A 19,608-nucleotide genomic window follows, 5' to 3' on the forward strand; every position below is an offset into this window, starting at 1 on the left:
CAATGGTGGCACCATAAATGTGATGCCTGGGGGTGGCTCAGGAGATGCATTGGATGGTTCCAAGCTGATCTATGGTTCCAGGTGTAGAGGTTGCATTCATTCATGCAGCAAGACACTGCAGCGCTGGGTGTCCATCAGTGCAGCTCTATAGTGTCCATACTGTCTCTATTGGGGGCAGGTGATGAGGACAGAGCCCCCCATGTCCCTCCCAGCCCTGTTTTAGCTGTAGGTTCCTACAGCTGTTTGTCCCGTCCTTGCAGAGCAGGGCCCAAGTTGTACAGCATGGCTGCTTCCCATTGAACTCTATGGCAGGAAGCCGCTCCTCAGCAGCTGCCGGCAGCACCGTTTCCTCCTGTGTCCCTGACACGAGTTAATTCACCACTGGAAAATGAAAGAACATCCAGCCCAGGACTCATGGCTGACCCTACAAGGCTTAACTAGGCCTAACTGAGGCCTAGTCCTGAGGCCTAGTCCAGCCCTGAGGCCTAACCCAGGCCCCCTGAGGCCTAAGGCCCAGCTCCAAGGCCCAGCTCCCTCCATTGAGGCCCAGGCTCACCCTATAGCCCAGGCCCTGTCCCCAAAGCCCACATTGCGGCCTGTCCCCAAGGCCCAACCCCACACTGAAGCCCAGCTCCATCCCAAAGCCCAGGTCGTGTCCCTGAGGCCTACCCTGCAGTCCCGCACCGAGGCCTAGTCCTGCACTAAGGCCCAGCCCCACAACAAGGCCCAGTCCCGCAGCCCCCAGCCCCAAGGCCCACACAGAGGCCTAGCTGGGCCCATCATGGCCACGTCCCCATCCCCACCTCCTGTCCCCAGCACACACAGCAGCTGACACAGCTCCATCAGACGGAAGCGGCCGCACACCCACACGTCTCAGAGCTCCGCGGGGGCTGCGGCTGCTGGTGGGGGGGAGGGAGGCAACAGCTCCATAAGTGTTGGAAACAACAACGGAGAGGCTTTTCTTTAGCAAAGTAAATCAATCAGCCCTACCCCTTCGTTAGGAGATGGGTCCTTGGCTTGTCTGAAGGCGGACGGGAGTCAAAGAGCTGAGAAATGGATGGAATGAAGGCAACGCCGGAGCCAAAGAGCTGCTACGAGTGAGAAACAGAATAAAGGTAACATAGGGGTCATGTTGGGGGCTGCTGGAGGTTCTCCTTCCCCCACAGAAGCAATCAGTGCAATGGGGGCACAACACAAAGGCTGGAGGTACAACACAAAGGCTGGGGGTACAACCCAAGGGCTGGGGGCTGTGACCCACCAGAACCCCCCTCCAAAGGACACAAGATGGATGCTCAGCCCTTAGAGGAGCCAGCAGCCACCTCTGATCACAGCCGAACCCAAAGAGCCCCCCACAAACACACCAGACACGGGTTTATTTGCACTACTGTCTCAGTGTACTTTATTCTCCTGCTGTCTACAGCCGAACAGCCACACAGGACAGAAACAGGTAGCACTGAGGAATGATCAGATTTTCTTCCCTCCCCAATTTCAGGAATGGCTTTTTTTCTTTTTTTTTCCCCCCATTTGTTTGTTTGCTTCTTTTTCCCCCCCTCTTTTAGGAAATCATCCCACCCCACTTCAAGAAATGAAATAAAAAGAAAAGGCATTTACTCGAGCTTGCGGCCCAGGCCTCTCGCTGCCCGTACTTGGGAGCTCCTCCTCACCTCAGCACCTGGGAGCTCGGATCAGGTTTGTACACTGGTTCAAAGTCGGCACTTGGACTTCATTATCTGAACCCAGCACTGAAAGGCACATATCTGATACCCTGTACAAGAGCTAGCGTGGATGCAGACGCCGACGGGTCCGAGGATCAGACTGGGAAGAGGAAACTGGGGGGGGGGAATAACACAGATTGCCACCTGCTTGCTGCAAAGAAAACACCATCAGCTAAAGATTTCCTGACTCCTTCCTCCCATAAAGAGGTTTTTGAAATGCCCGCGTTCAAACTGCAGATTCCAATGGTGGCAGCATCAATATCTGCCCTTCAATACAACTGAAATGAGCAACACTCACACCCTTCTCCTCCATTCCTCTGGGCTTATTGCTGAGGGTTTGGGATAAACAAGGTTTGATTCCTCAAAACCCTCATTGAAATGAGATTCTGATCCTCGACGTGGCAATAAGACATTGTGCGATCAGGGGAGCAGTGAGCAGCCAATTGGTTTGGGAGTCACCCCATCAGTCTGTAACTACTCGGGTTCCCCTTTAGAAAACTGGAAAGACCAAGAATACGAAAAGGAAGTTTTGGGGAATGTTTGACACCATTTTTATTCATCTTTCAAACTGCAGTGGAAAAATAGAACCTTTTACAAGTGCCGTCTTTGTGTAAGCTCAAGTCAGTATATATATATCTTATATAAATTTATTTCTTCCTTATTTTTTTTTGTTGTTATTGTTGTTTTTTTTCAAGTGCAGCAAAGAGACCAAAACCACGTCGGATTGGATTAAATAAAGAGCACAAAAGGCCGAGCAGTTTCCAAATGGCATTTTTATCAGGATTTACGTCTGAACATTGAATTTATCCTCATCTCTTTTTGTTGTTTTTTGCAATCCAAAATAATACCTGAAAGTTTCATTTTTGTTTTTTTTTTCAACTCTTTGGCACAATTTTCCTGGCTGTTTTTGGGGGGCTGCTACAGTACAAAGTCAAGAGAGCTCTTTCCCTTTGCGTTCTCACTGCCAATTCAGAGCAACTCGATGCCTGGCTTTGAGTCGTGAGCCTGAAATCTTGTTTGACCATTAATTCTAGACCCTCTATACCCAAGAGTTGGAGTTGGTTTGGTTTTATCCCCCTCCCTCCCCCCCCCTCCCCACCATTTCTACATTCACAGTTGAACAACATTAAGGAAGGAAAGGCGCTTTGATGAAAGGAGACCATGAAAAGCATCACTGGGGATGGGAGCTCTGAACATTCGTCAGTGTTTCCCCAAAATAAAAAGCCCTAAAAGGAGCGACTTTCCTTTTTTTTTTGTTTGTTTTTTTTTCCTTTTTTTTTTAATCTTTTTTTTTTCCCCTTTTTAATACATCTCTTACGCTGCATCAGTAGACTGAAAGAAAAACAAAAACTTCGGTTAGTTTATGAAATGCAACAGCGAACCCCATGTTTGCTCGTGGGAAAAGAAAAAAAAAAGATCCAACTGCAATGGACTCGAATGTGGAGAAACCGCCTCATTCACACACACTCACTCTTTAGACCCAAAAGAAATCCTTCACCCCTTTCTCTCTCTCTCTCTCCTCTCACATCCCGTGCACCGACAGCATCGCGTGGGCCCAAGTTACCGCGGGCGGATGGAGGTCGGCTCCCATCTCTCCCTCTCTGCTGAGCAGCCCAGGGATGCCGACCCCACGCTGTCGGAAGGGGCTGCCCATTGCCAAGCAGAGCCCGGTGCTCTCACTACTCCAAGAAGACGACCACAAGGAGGCCAAAAAAAGGCTTTCGACGCTCAAGTCAGTGCTCAGCTCGCTAACAGCGCTGCTGCTGTTGTTGCCGTGGTGGGGTTTTCGATGTGGTGTGGTTTCAAGCCTCACTCACTCATCATCCTCTCATTCCCAAACATTCAGCATCCGTGCACACTCCTTACTTCCGGGTTGTTGGTTTTGTTTTGTTGGGTTTTTTTTTGTTTGTTTGTTTGTTTGTTTTCCTTTTTCTTTTTGTTTTTTCTCAAAAGATTGGAGATTTCCAGCGGGGGGTCTCAGGTGTCATCCCAATGGTAACAGATCTGCAAGCAAAAAGGCACCATTCAGAATTGAACCAAACACGTGCCAAGTCCAACCTTCAGCCAGTGAAACGCCAGCAAAGCAGCACAGACATAAAGCAAACAACAGGAACTCAGAGGGTGATGCAATCTCACACCCCTCTCAACAACCTGCTCCTGTTAAAGGTGCTTCAGCAGCACTGCAGAGCACACAGAGCTCATCTGCCACCTCCTCTGCGTATCTCACAGCACAATGAGCCCCCCAAGTCCCCATCAACACGCTCTCGTTTACAGCAAGATAAACTAAGAACCAGCTTAGTTCTTAGGAGAGCCAATTTCCTAATTACACAACATGAAAAGGAGGTAGGTGGGTGTTTTATCCCTTACCAAGCTTGATTCTTCAGTTTTCTCAGCTCTTTAGTCGCCCAGGTAGCAAGGGTTTTCGTTTTGTTCGTCTTGGATCTTCTTCCTTCAGTTAGCAGTTCATGTATCATGGGTCTAGCTTCTACTAATTTCAGTACGTCTTTGCCAAACGCTGTACACAAATCCCTGAAGAGACAAGAGAGGTTTTGAGGCTGAGAGCTACAAACAGTTGTGCCAACATCCGCCCCGATCAGCTCTTGGTAGCTGGAAGATGATTCACAGCTCATGTCCTTTATGAACGGCTGCATAGGGTCACTCATTGCAGCAGAAGCACAACTGAGCTTCTCTTAACTGGGACTAAATGGAGATGTTCAACCTCCTGTCCCAAGACAGATGCTTCCATTGGCTCTCCATCTAATTCCAGCCCTGACTTGAGCTCCTCTGGCTCCACTGCTGCTCTCACCCTCCCAGTTAAGGACCTCACTTACATTGTCTGCTTTACACTTTCAGCTAAATGCATGGCACTGCACTGAATAACCCAGGACTGGTTGACATAATAGCCATAAAAATGCAGCTTCAGATGTAGCTGATGCACAGAGTTCTACCTAACAAACAGGCTGTCGGTGCTCACACGGGATCAGGATACTCACCCTATCAGTCCAGCAGAACACGCCACTACTACGTCCGTATGATCCTCATCTCCAGCAATGTGGTCAATGTAAGACAGAATAAATTCTACTCTGGGCTGCACCAGCATCACGTCCGCTGAAAGAGAAGAGCCTCGTTAGAGCAGGGTGAAACACAGTTCATGTTTGATGGTCCCACAAGTCTCACAAGGCCTTCCTGTATGGATGGCCCAACTCTGAGCTGTCAGACAGGGAAGGAGCACATAATGCCAAAGGAGGAAGAACCACAACGAAGGGCTCTAAGGGAACTACATGGGCAGCTGAGTGCTCCCTCCCCCACAGAAGTGAATTAACAAGGACGTGCCCATCCAAGCAGGCTCTTATCACCCCTTCATCACTTCAATCACAAAAGGAACCCCCACAGATGACTTACGGTGCACGTTTTCTTGGTCTCCCTTCAATCCCTGAATGATTCCCGTGTAAGCTTCCAGGCAACCCTCCCTCAGCTCATTCAGGTAATCCACCATGTCATAGTCCGACTGAAAGGCAGCAGGAGAGCACCAGGTGAGCAGCGCCCTCAGCAGAGCACACAGCCCTCATTTATGACTGTAAAGAACCACAGAGCAGTGGCTGCCTCACCTTATCAACCTGTGCTTGGGAAGCCTGCTGGAGGGTATTCAGTACAACATCCAGGTACTTCTTGAATTCCCCTCCAATAGCAAGGGCGATATCTCCAAACACAGAGAGAATCTGTGGCTTCACAGACCTATGAACGTTTTCATTCTGGAACAGAATTCAACACCGTTACATTCAGCTGCACTTCCCTGAGAGGAGGAGCTAATAAACCACGACCTTCACTGGCAATGGGAATCCTTATCCTCAACAGAGCTGGATCCCATTCAAACACTAAGTGACACAGTTGTCAAACACGAGATCTTCAGAGCACGCCTAGCACTTCAGCTTCTCCCACCTCCCACTTTTTCCCCCTCAGCGTGCAAGCCAACTGTTACTAACCGCTAATGAGAAGGTAAACACTCACCCCCAAGTTCTCCAAGAGCAGCTGCATAACCTCGTCACAGAAAGGCAAGATGTTGGATTGCAGGGCTCTGCATAAGTCACCAACCAGGCCCACTGCAGCCAGACAGACCTGCAAATAGAACAGCAAGTCAGACACCCACCCGGTGAGTCAGGCTTCCTCTCCATCCTCACAGCGTCAGCTTATTAAATTAAAGCACTGAGCAGTGGTGACACTATATGGGCATTAATGTCACTACCAGTAACATCCCCAATGGCAGCTGATGAGCCCTATTGAACTTTATGAAGCATTGAGTTGTGAAGAGCTGCACCTCACCACCACGAGCTGTGCATAGATGCACACCTGCTGAACTCAGCACCTGAGAGCAGATGGCAGTTTGGAGATGGCAAGCACAGGGCTGCCTGCTTTGACCTCTACCTGGTATTCAGCATAGTTCTTCAGTCCAATGCCAAGGAACGGTTTGAAGGCATCCATGTACTTCAGGAACTCTCCACCTAAGACTGTGCATGGAAAATAATCTTGTTAGAGAAAAGAACTCCCAACCTGCCATGCACTTCATGGACCTCAATAAAACCCACAGTTATCCTCCACCTAAAACAGTGCATAGCACAAAGGCTGAGCACTGCTGAAGCACATACATGGGGACCACAAACACTCAGAGAACTGTTCCTTCATGCTGCAAAGTCCACTGTGCTGTGTTCCCCCCCTCCAAGTTCCAAGGCAGCTTCTGACCATCAGCTCATGCTGCCACCACCCCATTTGATTTCATTTCACCAGCTCTGACTCACTCTAATGCTGACCATCACCACTGTGATTTTCTTTTAAATAAGAACAATGACTTTAAATCGACCATTGAGAAAACATCCCCAAAGCAGCAATGGGTCTCAAGCAGCAGCAGCAGCGTGAATCACTGAGCCACTGAAGGCAGCAGGTTCCCATTGTGCTCAGCACAGCACACAGCAGAGCTCCTCCTTTCTCTTGGCAGAATTTGCATTGTAACCACGTTATTAACAGAAAACGAGCTATTCATTCAAGAAACACAGCCCAGAATAATCCAGCAGACTCAGGGCTTCAGTGACAGATGTGGCAAAGCTGCGCTGTCAAATCCACACCTTGAGGAAAAGCAGGAACTGAACGTGGTTGCTTGAGGTTTTATGTTAATCTATTCGGTCAATGAGAGCAGGGAGCACCCCGGGCTGCACCCTGCCCTGCTCCCCAATCCCAGCATAGCACCCACCTTCCACCAGGGTGCTGACTGCCATCAAGGCGTCCTCCTGCACACCCCCTGAACCCGCCGTGCTCTGGAACATCCTCAGCAGAGATGCCATCACCACGTCTGAGATCTGCAGGGCATCCTGGTGCTGCACCTTCCGCAGGACGTTCTAAAACAAGGAAGGGAAGAGAGAAAGATCATCATTGCTTCCACTTATGCTCAGCTGAATTATGCCTCCACCTCCCTGAGCGCTTCTGAGCATGTTGGGCTGCTGAAAGCGAAGCTGCTGTTTGAATTCTGCTGCTGCTGAAATATGCTTTGTCAGTGCAAGCACAAAGTCCCATTCGTTTTTAGCTGCATTCCGTTTCCCAGCTACGGAATGAGCTGAATTGACTCGTTCCTGCTGCATAGGCTGTTCTGCAGGTTCCCTTTTGTAAGCTGGCATTACATGTGGCCAGCCCAAATTTGGCCCTACATTAAAAGACGAGCCTTTCTCTAATGACAGCAACGCCACAATGATGCCTTGCTGCCAATTACAGGTGGCACAGAAGCTCTGCTGGTGCACCACAGAATTGCATTTCAGAGATAGGGGTTGTTAATCCAAGACACAGCACATCATCTTTACAGCCAACTGCAGCTGAAATCTCCTCTGAGAGCAAGTATAAAGGGCAAAAAACATCCATCTTAAGACCAGAGTGACTCTGTTTAGGAAATGAAAGACCCCCACATGGAAACAAGAGGCATAATAGGTCATGCTGAGCCAAAAGGAAAGGCTCCATACGCAGAGGGCTCCCACTCCATCCCACCTTCCTGCAGTGCTAAGCAGCAAAGCTTCAATACTGGGCAGCCTGTGCTTCAATGGGACGATGTGGTGAAGATTTGGGGAGAAAAGTGGCTGTTTTCAATGCACTTTGTAAGAAGAGGAAAGGAGCTGAAGTGCGGTAACGCTCCAAGCCACGTGGGTGTTCATTACCAGATGTTTAATTTCAAGGACACTTAGTGCATTTTAATTAGTGCCGTTTTAAATAAGAACACCAACCACAAGAGGCAGATGAACAAATTAAATCTGGTGCGGAGCTTTTTTGCTGGTGCCAAACAGAGCAATTGTTCACCCTGAAGCCAATGTAAGAGCCAACCTTTCACAACCCCCAAACCTCCTCCTCCCCATAACCACAAAGCAGGAATGAGGAGCTTACCTGGAGAGTAGCGCAGAGAAGAGACTGAAGATCATTGAACTGGATTCTGTCTGAAGTGCTTTGGATGTGAGACTGAAAAGCAAAGAACAGAACCTCAAATACAGAATACTTCTCTCATGGTCCACGCAAACCCAGCAGCAATATATAGGGCAGAAACCCCCCTTTTAAGTATTTACTCCTCCCAATTTAAGAGGAGAGGCACCCTTCATAAAGCATCCAACCTGTCCATAAAGACACACAGCACTTTATACACAGCCAAGGCTCAAACCTCCACCTCCTACCTCCATCTGCAGCACTTGTTGAAGCCGCTCCATGATGACCAACGTTGTCTTTTGGACAGCAGGGTAACAGTCCTTGGCACTGTTCTTCACTATTTCCATCAGAGCTTCGTATGCAGAGCTCCTCAAGTTATTCTGGTGTCCATCAGGCCTGGAACAGAATTTACAGTAGATCTGTAAGAGCTTACATCTCAGCGCTGCAATGAGCCTCTCCCTATTGCAAGATGTGAAAGTCAATGACATTTGTAAAGCCGTTTTTGGACTTTTCCCTTTTTAATTTAACTTGCTATTAATAATGACTTCCAGTATCTTCAGACAGCGAGCCCAGGAGCAGCAAACAGCTCAAAGCCACACACAGCTGTGTGCTGCGACGCTGCCTAGGAAGGAATGGTGTCAGGAGGTGAGCTGTGCCTGTAGGTGCCTCCCCTGAACCATAAGCTGAACCAGAGACAGCTGAGAGCTGTTCTGAGATACCTGATGGACCACAGAGCCCTGAGGCAGACACCACAATGCTGGCTGGAACTGAATAAGACACAAAGCGAGTTCAAACTGCTCAGACAGGAACCCCCCATTTAAGATCTTAACCTTCTGCTGAAGGATCAAAAGTGACCCAAAAGTTGAACCGCAAAGCTGTCAAAATCCCTTACGTGACCTTGAAAGCAGAACAGGACTTCAACACGAGCCTTACTTTTGCATCTGCAGAACCCAGAAAACATTTTGCCTTGTCTATTTATATTTCAGCTTAGTTTGGAAAAGGACACTATGCCAGAAAGCTCTTACAAAACACCATTCAGATCTATGCTGCAAGAGAAGGAAGACCAAAGCCTTAAGGAGAAGGGGTAGAAAAGGCATCTCTTGTGTTTCAGGCCAGCTGGGTTAACGTTACCTATCTGTGGTCTCCAGAAGTTTCTGAACTATTAGCTCAAATGAAGAGGATAAGCAGTAGGTTGCTGGTTCTTCCTGATCATCAGCTACATCTGCAGCTTCATAGGCAGCTTCAGCAAGACTAGTGAAGGCCTGGAACACAGAACAACCATTTCTGTTACCCAATGACTTCACCCCAGAAACACATCCCAGCCATTCAAACAGGTGCAGGGCTAACAGCTCCCTTAGGTGCCCATTATTATTCAGGGTGCTCAACTTTGGTGCAGGAGTGGTGAGGATATGGAAGATGTGAAATGAAACACAGCAGAAAGTCAGACTGCCTGAGCCATGCAGGCTGTTGGTGCTGGGCAGACAGGACCTGCTGTTATCAACCCCAGCTTAGAACAGGCTGCAGACTGATGGTAACAGCTCTGAGATGGGGGGGGATTAAAGAAAGCTGAAGATCCCTCATCGTCACTGCCATCTATAGACACGTGCCAGTCATCGCCTTCCCAACAGCAGCCACAGCTACGTGGACATCTGCCAGGAGCAGCAGAACAGGGAGAAGCTCCCACGCTGATTTGAAGCCTTCAAACCTCTGTCATAGCAAGAGAATGGATCCCATCGTTTCTAAGGGTTGTTCTGACGTGCAGACACCCATCTGTAGCTGAATTCCTATTGCAAGCAGCAAGGGATACATCTTCTATATAGGGGGGGGAGGACAGTGATGCTGCTTGGTAGCACACACCCATCAAGATGATAGAACTGAAGTTAACCCAAGGGACTGCAGCTCTGTCAGGGGAGAGAAAACTTCATGCTCCTCAAAATGAGTCCTGAAGCCACTTCTGAACCGAGTTCAGGTGAGGGGAAGCAAGGTGGGTTGTGTTCCCCTAAGAACGAATGGGCAACTCAGCTGTCCCAAGAAAACATGAAAGCCCAGCATGTCTGGAATGTGACCATGTCTCTACACACCCATTATTGGGGACAGCCTTGGTTGTTCCTACTTGAAATGCTTTTTCTTCCCTTGTTTTGCCTCTCAGAGGCACAAAACAGACTGGAGATAACAACAAGAGCTGTGTTTGCTGGGTGACCAAGTCAGGGTTCATCTCTGCCACCCGTGTAAGTGTGCAAGCATCAACCTGTGTGTCTGCATAACAACATGAGCTGCCTCCCTTCACTCACAGCAGCAAAAGCAAAGGGGCTGCCTTACCCAGCACACGTTGGAGGCCACCCGGGGCTCAGCGCTCAGGCCCTCAATCAGACACTGCAGCAGTGGGGCGAGGTAAATGTCATTGATGGCTGCCTCAGGGAGCATCTCACAGATCCTGCCCACGGTCCAGGCTGCTGTGTCTCGAACCACAACACTGGGATCCTTCATCAGCTCTATTAAAGTCGGCATTGCCTGGGAGATAAAGGAGGTCAGGAGAAAGGCGTGAGCATTTGCAGTATGTGGGTACAGGAATTTGTCAGTGTTTCTAGCTTTAACGTTATCTATAGGCTGGCTGACTTGAGCCTGGGACAGCAGGGAAGATCATCCAGATCCAGTGAGTCCATCACTCTGATATCTTAAAGTTTAAGACTAAGAACAACACAAAATATGAGTCCTCCAAATAAACCAAAGGTTTTTGCTCACAAGCCTCACCATCATCTCACCTGTATAACTAGTGGTTTGAGCTGGTTAGGCTCTGGTCCTTCCAAAATGCACCCAAAAGCCATCACAGCTGCATCTCTGTATCGCCAGTCTGGGTTTTTGATGTGTTCTTTAATGAAGGGCAGCACATGAGGAACAATGTCATCTTCACAGCAGGTTGCCAGCAGCATGAGGCAGACACCTGCTGCTTTACAGGGGTTCCAGTCATCATCGTCATCGTTTTCATCCTAGGAAGAGAACAGCACCCATCAGCATGGGGAAAAACCATCCCTTCCCACTCATAGGCAATACCACCCCACTGCAGGCAGCACCACCCTGTTGCCAGGTGTTAAATATAAGGGTCAATTCAGGTTTAGAATTGCAAATCCCACCCCTGGCAGAGAGGCAGCCCAAGTTACGTGCTTCATCCATCCCATTTTAACCATCACTTGGGGTTTAACCTGCTGCATTGCAACCCTCTGCACCCAGACAGACAGTGAGAGAGAATCACTTTCACAGCACTTCATCACAGGAAGCCAAAACTCCATCCTGCACAGCTTAATTAACAGCTTGATCTTATTATTAGACCTGCTGCAGCAAGTGACTCCATTAACTTCTATCAGGCTGCGGAACGGAGTACAAACAAGTCCCCGTGCAGCTCTCAGCACCCACTAAAATAAACAGAGACCTCAAAGCTCAGTAAAGCCAGACACTGAACCTCCAGTGATGCAGACAATGTTGGTTTTACCCGTGAGGAACACAGAGAAAGATACAAACCTCTTCTGAAACCATAAAGATAAATGTGATGCTGAGTGCAGCCGAGTGCAGGAGCAGCTGTTTCCACACCATCCCCCTGGATATACAGTGTTTTGCAACTCACCTGTTTTGTTAACGTCTGTGTTAGAATTGGGACCAAATACTGCAATGCTCCCTTAGCATAAAATTTGCTCGTGTGCTCCGGAGGTTTCCCCTGTTCTGCTGCCTGCAAAGAAGAACACAATGCAATCCTCAACACAAGCACCACATCTATCACCCCACACTTATAGGATCTCTCCTGCACACTTCCCAGCACCAAGTCCCCACTGTACACATTAACCTTAAGGTCAGCCCTGCACCACATCCAGTTCCATCTTCCATCAGCACAGCTCAATCTGCTGTTCCATAAACATAAAGGGCCCAAACAGAAATACCCTGTTCTGTATCATTAACAAGTGACCCCATGTAGGAAAAGCAAGAGGTCCTTCTGCACACAAGCTGAACCTACACGCTGACTGTCCTTTTCTCCTTGCTATTTTGGGCAGGCAACACCAAATATATATTTAGCTGCTTTTCAAGATGGCTCTGATTCATCTACAGGCCTTCGAAGTTTAAGCTCTTATTGATCTGTGCCACTGATTTCTACACAAACAGCACCTGCATGGGGAACAACACCCCAGATTCATCCAATGCGAAGGGGAAAATCATTCCTTGCATCCCATGGCTTCTCTCCTATGTCAGAATAGGACGGCACTGCTGTTCCTGGGGTCTGTTAGAGGCACAGAGCCTATAAATGCAGACCCACCAGGCACAGGCAGTGGGTAAACACATAGATGCTCCCCCTCCAACTCAGACCACGTTGCAGGAGTCCAAGGTGCCATCAAAGCAACAGCTCCAAGGCATTCAGGACAGTGGGGATCTCCCAGCGCTGTGCTGTGCCTGCTATACATGCATAATGTGCTTTAAAGTGAACCTTACAGGAGCTTAAAACTCGACTCTGGGATGCTAAAGAGAAATCAGGTAGCTGTCATGTATCATCTTCAGGAAAGCAGCACCTCCCTGTCACAGTGTGTTCACATCAAAGATGTCAGGAAATCTTTATCTCAAGTTGTTGATTCCCAGCCAGGTTGGCATTAAACCATTTGGTTGGTTAAAAAGGCAGCTCGTCTTCATCTGATCTGGGAAGCAGAACAAGTTGCATTCGAGCTTACACCGAAAGCAAAGAGTTATGGAAGGGGGTGATGGACAGTGGCCCCCTGTGCAACTTTAACCCCAAGCTTCACATTTACCTTCAGCAGCAGAACAAATCAATCCCAGCTGAGTGCTGGGTGAGACAGCTGCCAGAACCGAGCCAGCAGCTCGAAGCCAAGCTGCTCTCTGCAGAGCCAACACGCCCCGTGGGCTCCGTGCAGCCCCAGGTCTCAGCTTCTATCAGTCATGCATCACGGAGCATCAGAGTGGTGCATGATGTTTCATCATAGACCAGGACTGCCACACCAGGGGCATGGAGGGGGGCTACAGAGAACAGCAGGACTTGCAGATGTTGTTAAACCACGACTGCAGCTCTCCCAAAGACAATATTACTCACCTCTGATGCCTCTATAGCCAGATCCATCTCCTCATCACACACGTTTGACCAGAACTCGATTCCCTGTAGAGCCACCTCATCTATGTCACTTTTCATCGCTTCAATAGTTATCTTTAGGAAAGAGGGGAAGGGAGAGAAGAATGTCTTTAGCACATGGTTTCTCCTGACACAAACACCCCAAGGCTCCACATCATCTGAAATCAGGTGCCACGGCTGAGTTCATTGAGGACAACCTCATGTCACATCAGTTACCCAGGCAGGGCTGCTGAGCAGACCCAGCAGTCTATTCTGCCCCACACTTGGGGGTCTCAGCATTGGGTTAAGGGGCATCAGGAACACACAAACACAGCCAGAGAAAAATCAAATTGAGGACGTAGGAAGAGGTTTCCTCCCAGACGAAGACAAAGCAGCACAGGTGGATGAATTCAGCTGATTTTATCTAAGGTAGTCCAAGTACTCACAGCAAAAAGTGCAGGACCCATATACGTCTCCATATACTGATAATAAAGGGACATGATCTTCACCAGGTTCTGTAAGGCAGCCACTCGTACCTGTCAGAGCACAGAATGGACCCAAGGTGTGACAATGAACAAGAGAAACAGGCCCAGCATCCCAGCATCTCCATTTACTCCACACCCAGTGAGGTCTTTGCAGCTTAAATCCTCCGAGCATTTCACAGCTCCTAACATCAAATATGAAACTCAGGGTGTCTGAGGACTCACATGCCCATCCCCACCTTAACAGCCTGCTGTTATTGCTGCTCATTATAGTGCTATGAGTTCTGTTCAGCTCCCCAAGAAGGGAACAGTGATAAAAATCAAAGCCCCTTTCCAGCCATCAGCACATCCTTCAGCCTCCACTCACCCTCGTATCTGGACACTGCGTTGCTTCACAGACTACTTGCATAATAAAGTGCCTTTCAGACTGCAGGAGAAACAGAAGAACATCAGGTCACAAAAAGCTCTGACGACTTTGCAAGGCTTCCTATGGAGAACGTGGTGTTGAACCTCTACAGCCCCTCTACAACCCTTGGATAGACATACAGCCTAGGAAAGGTTCCCATTCAAAGACCCTCTAAGCTGAGGGTTCAACCTTCACCCCATCCTCCCCCCTGGTATGGTCCTATGGGATTATCCTTCACCCACATAGAGGAAAGGAAAAGCCACCCTGCAATAGATACCCCCCTATTTGAAGGCTTGCAGGCCTTCCTCCCCCAGCCATTCCCAGAGGCAATGTAAGCTGGATTGCTGCCATGTAACTCGAAAGAAAGCGCTGATCCAAGCGGGTAACACACACAGAGCAGCATTACAGAGAGAAGCTGGATTAGGAAGCAGATCTAACAGCCCAAACTCAGGTCAAATTCATCCCCAAAACTCAGCAAAAGCCTTTTTTGGGGAAAAAAATACATCTCTGGAAGCTTCCAAAGCATTTCTGCATCACAGGAACACCCAGCCAGCATGGAAATGAATCCAAGTCTCAGATGTCATCGGGTTATGCATCAAAACTCAGCGTGGTGCATGATTTCTCATCATAGACCATGGATTCTGCCCTTGTACTTTACACCCTTTCTCCCCCTTTTACCTCTTTGTCGAAGTTTGCTTTGGTGAATTCCAAAGAGTTCAGGAGTGCGTTTGTAGCTGCAAGCTTCACATTGTTGCTGGGCTCTTCCTTTCTCATTCCCTGGATGATGGCTGTCAGGATCTCGTTGGATTTGTCTTGAAGTTGCTCTGGGTCCTAAAAGAAGCATTGAGAGCCACACATGTTAAACAGCTTCACTCCATATATCAAAGCCGTTGCTAATGCTTGAATTCCATGAGCAGGATCATAAGACATGAAATCCTTATGTCCACTGGGAGCACCAGAAACCAAACGTGGTGGATCCCAGCCCTCCCTCACACCCCATTCTGCCCCCTACCCACCCTCCATCCCTCCCTGCTGCTCCTCATTTCACCCTTTTCAACCCCAAAGAGCTCCGTGCTGCCTCCATCCTTCCCTTAGCAGGGACTGCCCTGCTGTGCCACAGGAGACTGGCATGGATTTGGATACAGCCAAACCTGCTCAAGAGCAAACCAGCCCCCCTAATACACTGAACATCCTTGCTGGCAACCCATCCTTGCACCTAAACCTCCTTCCGTGAGGTTAAAGAGACCCTTCTTTGCATGAGGAAGGAGGTCAGCAATTCCTCAGCCATGTAGAGGAAGCTCCCTGCTCACCTGCAAGGTTTGCAAACTGCAGTTTGCCCACCCCGCAGCTGTGCAGTGACTTTGAAAAGCGACCTGGATTCGTGCTGCAAAAACAGGTCAGCTCCTTCAGACACCGTGTGTGTGCGTTTGGTGCTGGCAGAGGGATCCTAAGGACGAGCAGTTCGGCCCATAGAGGTGCCACAAACAGAAGTGAAGGTACTCACAATATCCTGGCAGATGTACCCGATGGCCTCCAGCGTGGACTCCTTCATGTGCTCAGTGCTGTGCTGGTTGGTGACGTTGGCCACCAGCTGGGGGATGAGCTCAGGCCATTGGTTCATTGGGATCTCGGCGCAGGCGATGCCGGCCACGCACTGAGAGGCAGAGCTGGGCCGATATGTCTCTGTGCCCAATGTCTGCAGGACCTGAAAGCAAAGAGCAGCGTTGGGGTCTGTGTGTAGACAGCTCTGCCAGCCCTATATGTGGTACTACAGATATATTGTAATGCCTCCTTGGCTCAGCTCACCCCATGGGATGAAGGCAGCCATGGTCACAACTTTAGGAAGGGGGTTGTGGTTGTGACTGCACACACTGCTGTCACATCATACAATGGTTCAGGTTGGAAGGGACCTCAAGGGTCACAAAGCTTCTGGTGCCACCAGCAGGGCCACCAACCTCCATAGATAACACTGCACAGGGCTCCATCCAACCTGGCCTTGCACAGCTCCATGTGTGGAGCATCCACAGCCCCTATATGCAGCTGTTCCAACACCTCCCCACTCATAGCAAAGAGCTTCCCATTGACATCCAGAGCTTCCCATTGACATCCAGAGCTTCCCATTGACATCCACACACCAGCAGCTCACCCAACAACTCCCCTACAGATACAAAAGCAAACCAAGAGTGCTCTGAAATCACCCCCCCAACCCCAGCCTGCTTGTTTCGACATGGAAAGAAACGAAACTCTTTGGTTTGCAATTTGATGAGGTGGGGTTTTTTTTTCTTACATACTTATGTAACTGTTTCTCAGAATGAACAAGGGAGGAGCCCCTGCTTTAGCACTATCCAAGCACACCCTTCCCTTTCCCAAATACTCACCAAGTAACACCAACCCCCCCCTCAGTCCCTCCCATCACTCAGACTCTCCCAATCCCTCCCATATAAAGGGGTTTGGGGTCAGACCCCCCCCCCACCAACAACCCCATTGCTTATGGGTCACTGGATGCAGCAATGATGGAAATAACAGGCAGCCCAGAGCTGAAGGAAAAGCCCACGATGGGGAACTGAGGGATAAGACACAAAGGATTCTGCTTTCATTTAACACCAAGCAGCAACCCAGTGCTGTGAGCTCCAACACACAACACAACAACTTAATGCTGCCAACAGGAGCTATGATCCCTTTCCTATGCCATTAGAGCACACAACTGTGTCAATGACCCAACCTTGCCCTGCTAAATACAGACTCCAACATCTTTATTAAGACAAAACCAACATATAAAGCTTAAAACTTGCACCACATGGAGCCACACACAACCATGCACCCCTATAATCCCATGAGGTGAAAGAACTCAGGCACCACTTGTGTCACTGCAATACCGAGACTCCTTTGTAGGAGCCCTTACATAAGACAAATGGAAAAGCAGCAGCCCTAAACCTGCCTGATTTTCACCCCAATGCTTCTACAGCTCACAGCACAGCAAGAGCCTGAGCAGAAAGCAAAGAGGACACCAGCCCAAGAGAACCCAATGGGCTCAAAACCAGATGAGAAGGGAAAAGGAAGAGACTCACGTAGTTCTTGACCTCCCTGCGGGCGTTGGCGTCGATGGCGAGCCATCGCTGCTGGTATTGAGCCTTGATGTCGGGGTCTTTAGAGGTGAGAGAGTTCTTGATCTGCAGGCCGGCTGCCACTCGCGCTACCTGGCTGTTCCCGGGGTTGGCCAGCACTCTGGACAGTTCCACCAGGAAGGTTGGCTGTGGGAGAGAAGGGGAGGAAGGGGCTGAGACCCCCAACCCAACCCAGACCCCCAACCCAACCCCACCCAGACCCCCAACCCCACCCAGATCCCCATAAGAGGGCAATGCTTTGCTTGGCTTCCACCACCTCACCCAACAGATGGCTGCCTCCTGCACTCTCACCTGCATGGAGCATCCTCTGATCAACCCACATAGGCCCCACATTGGGATGTGAGCATCTTAGGGGGGACCAGAGTGGTGGGGGGCATCATTACTTTGCCCCTTTGTTTGAAGGCAAAGGCCAAACCCACAACCCAACACCCACAACCCAACCCAACACTGAGTGTTCTGCTGCTCCTCCATGCACAATGTAAGGGCTGCTGGCCCCCATAGAACCAAAACCCCACAGCAGGTCGATGCATGAGGAACTGCTGAAGCCCCAGCAGCATAAAGCAGAGCTGCTGATCCAGCTGCAGGACACGCTGTGCCTCCTAAAGGCTGCACAAAGGCCAAAAGCTTTTGGCTTCCCCAAATACATCCACATACAGCACAGCCCTCGTCACCCTGCAATGGGGAGGGGGCACAGAGGGGGGCAGCTTTGCTTTCAGGAAGGGGGGATGTTGCTCTGTGAGGCTCTGGAGCATCACCCTACAAAAGGAAAGGCTTGGGAGGTGTGGGTGTATGGAGCTCTATGGGGTGGGACGGCTCTGAAGGGTCCCAGCTCTGAGCACGGCCCCTATAGGGGTTATCTCATGTGATGAAGCCGGGTTAAAGGTGAGGAATAAGGGTGAAATGAACACATTGCTGCTGCCCTTAAAGGAACGACCCTAAATATCCTCCAGCACCGGCAGAGCTCTTCCATTCCTCCTCTGGGTTAATCCATAGAGCTTTAAGGGCAACCCCTACAGGGGGGGGGGGGGGTTAAATGGCCGCCCCACAGCCCCTAATATCCCTCCCATCCACATCCCTATAACACTGGGGCAGCTCAGAGCGACACAACCCCATAATACACCGACATCTCCACTCAATACCAACACACCACAACCCCAATACCCACACGTGGCTCCCGTTAACCCCATAGGGCCGATATCTCTCCCCTTTCAAACCCTATTTCCAACCCTAAGCCCCCAATTCGGCCCCACCCGGGATAGGCCCCAGCGCTGACTATGGCCGCACATGGCCCGGCCGCTCCCCTTCAATGCGCCCCCATTGGCCGCCAGCACAACCGGGAGGGGACGGGCCGCCATTGGAGCTGAGAGGAGCGGGAGGGACCGAACCGAATGGGGGGGGGAGGGTAGGAAGGTGGGGGTGGGGATGGAACCGAACCGAACCCAATTGAACCCAATGGGATGGATAGAACCGAATGGGACAGAACCGAACCGAATGGAACCGAATGGGATGGACAGAACCGAATAGAACCGAATGGGACAGAAGCGAATGGGATGGATAGAACCAAAGGGTATAGAACCGAACCCAATGGGATGGAACCGAACCGAACCAGATAGAACCAAATGGGACAGAACCAAAGGGTATAGAACCGAACCGAATGGGACAGAACCGAATGGAACAGAACCGAACCGAATAGAACCGAATGGGATGGAACCGCATGGGACCGAACCGAACCGGGCCTCACCAGGTTCTCGATCGCCGCCTGCTCCAAGAACTTCTGAGCCGCTTCCAGCTCCGAGCGGTCTGTGATAAGGGATGGGGGGGTCGGTTAATGGGGGGGGTCACATATAGACTCCTATAGACCCATAGAGACCCATAGAGACACATAGAGGCCCATAGAGGCCCATAGAGGCCCATATACCGGGTGTGGGGGGGCACAAACCGGGCCCCCCCCCCATCTTTACCACACAAATCACCACACGGCCCGGCCCCGCGCGGCCTTACCCGGCGACACCGTCTTCTCTAAGATCGTGATGAGCTCCATGGCGGCCAGAGGAGGAGGAGGAGGGAAGGGAGGAAGGGGAAGCGATGGGGTGGGTTGGGGAAGGGGGGGATCAGGAGCTGCCGGTGGAAGCGGCGGAGGGAGAAAAAAGGCCGCGCGGGTGGAGCGGTGCGCGCGCGCACACCGAGCGGCGGAGGGATATCACGGCCTCGGCCCGCCGCCCCGCGCCCGAGCTGTGATTGGTTGGAACCGGCAGGCGGCTCGATTCTTATTGGTTGATATGAGTTTAGGGGTGGGAGTTGGCGGGCGGCGGGGTGGAAGAGAGGGGGTGGGGCT

General features: G+C 50.3%; 1 protein-coding gene across 2 annotated transcripts; it reads right to left on the minus strand.

Moving 5' to 3' along the window:
* Positions 1-1,371: 1,371 nt before the first annotated feature.
* Positions 1,372-19,483, minus strand: KPNB1 (karyopherin subunit beta 1). 2 transcript variants are annotated; one of them, XM_015885810.3, is made up of 22 exons: positions 19,275-19,483; positions 19,015-19,073; positions 17,217-17,399; positions 15,653-15,853; positions 14,827-14,979; positions 14,110-14,169; positions 13,707-13,796; positions 13,246-13,356; positions 11,782-11,883; positions 10,925-11,149; positions 10,482-10,673; positions 9,294-9,424; positions 8,411-8,558; positions 8,130-8,201; positions 6,958-7,102; positions 6,138-6,220; positions 5,724-5,831; positions 5,324-5,467; positions 5,118-5,223; positions 4,709-4,823; positions 4,083-4,244; positions 1,372-3,719 (listed from the first exon to the last, which is right to left on the minus strand). In XM_015885810.3, coding segments are annotated over exons 1-22 (2,631 nt in total). In that variant the 5' UTR covers positions 19,315-19,483; the 3' UTR covers positions 1,372-3,718. The 2 variants fall into 2 exon arrangements, with proteins under 2 accessions (XP_015741296.1, XP_085388421.1); XM_085532295.1 differs by lacking the exon at positions 1,372-3,719 and having other exon boundaries at positions 4,079-4,244.
* Positions 19,484-19,608: the final 125 nt, after the last annotated feature.

Source organism: Coturnix japonica, unplaced genomic scaffold (assembly GCF_054131305.1).
Source record: "Coturnix japonica strain WE unplaced genomic scaffold, WE-NBRP24 Scf049, whole genome shotgun sequence".
In the NCBI taxonomy this organism is placed as follows: Eukaryota; Metazoa; Chordata; class Aves; order Galliformes; family Phasianidae; genus Coturnix; species Coturnix japonica.

Bases quoted from the DNA above. Each gene is read 5' to 3' on its own strand.
- KPNB1 (XM_085532295.1), bottom strand. From the start codon at position 19,314: ATGGAGCTCATCACGATCTTAGAGAAGACGGTGTCGCCGG. The intron at 10,674-10,924 runs GTGAGATGATGG...TTTATCTCCCAG, and splicing joins TCAAACCACTAGTTATACAG to GCAATGCCGACTTTAATAGA. The intron at 7,103-8,129 runs GTAAGCTCCTCA...TCCTTGTTTTAG, and splicing joins TTCTCTGCGCTACTCTCCAG to AACGTCCTGCGGAAGGTGCA.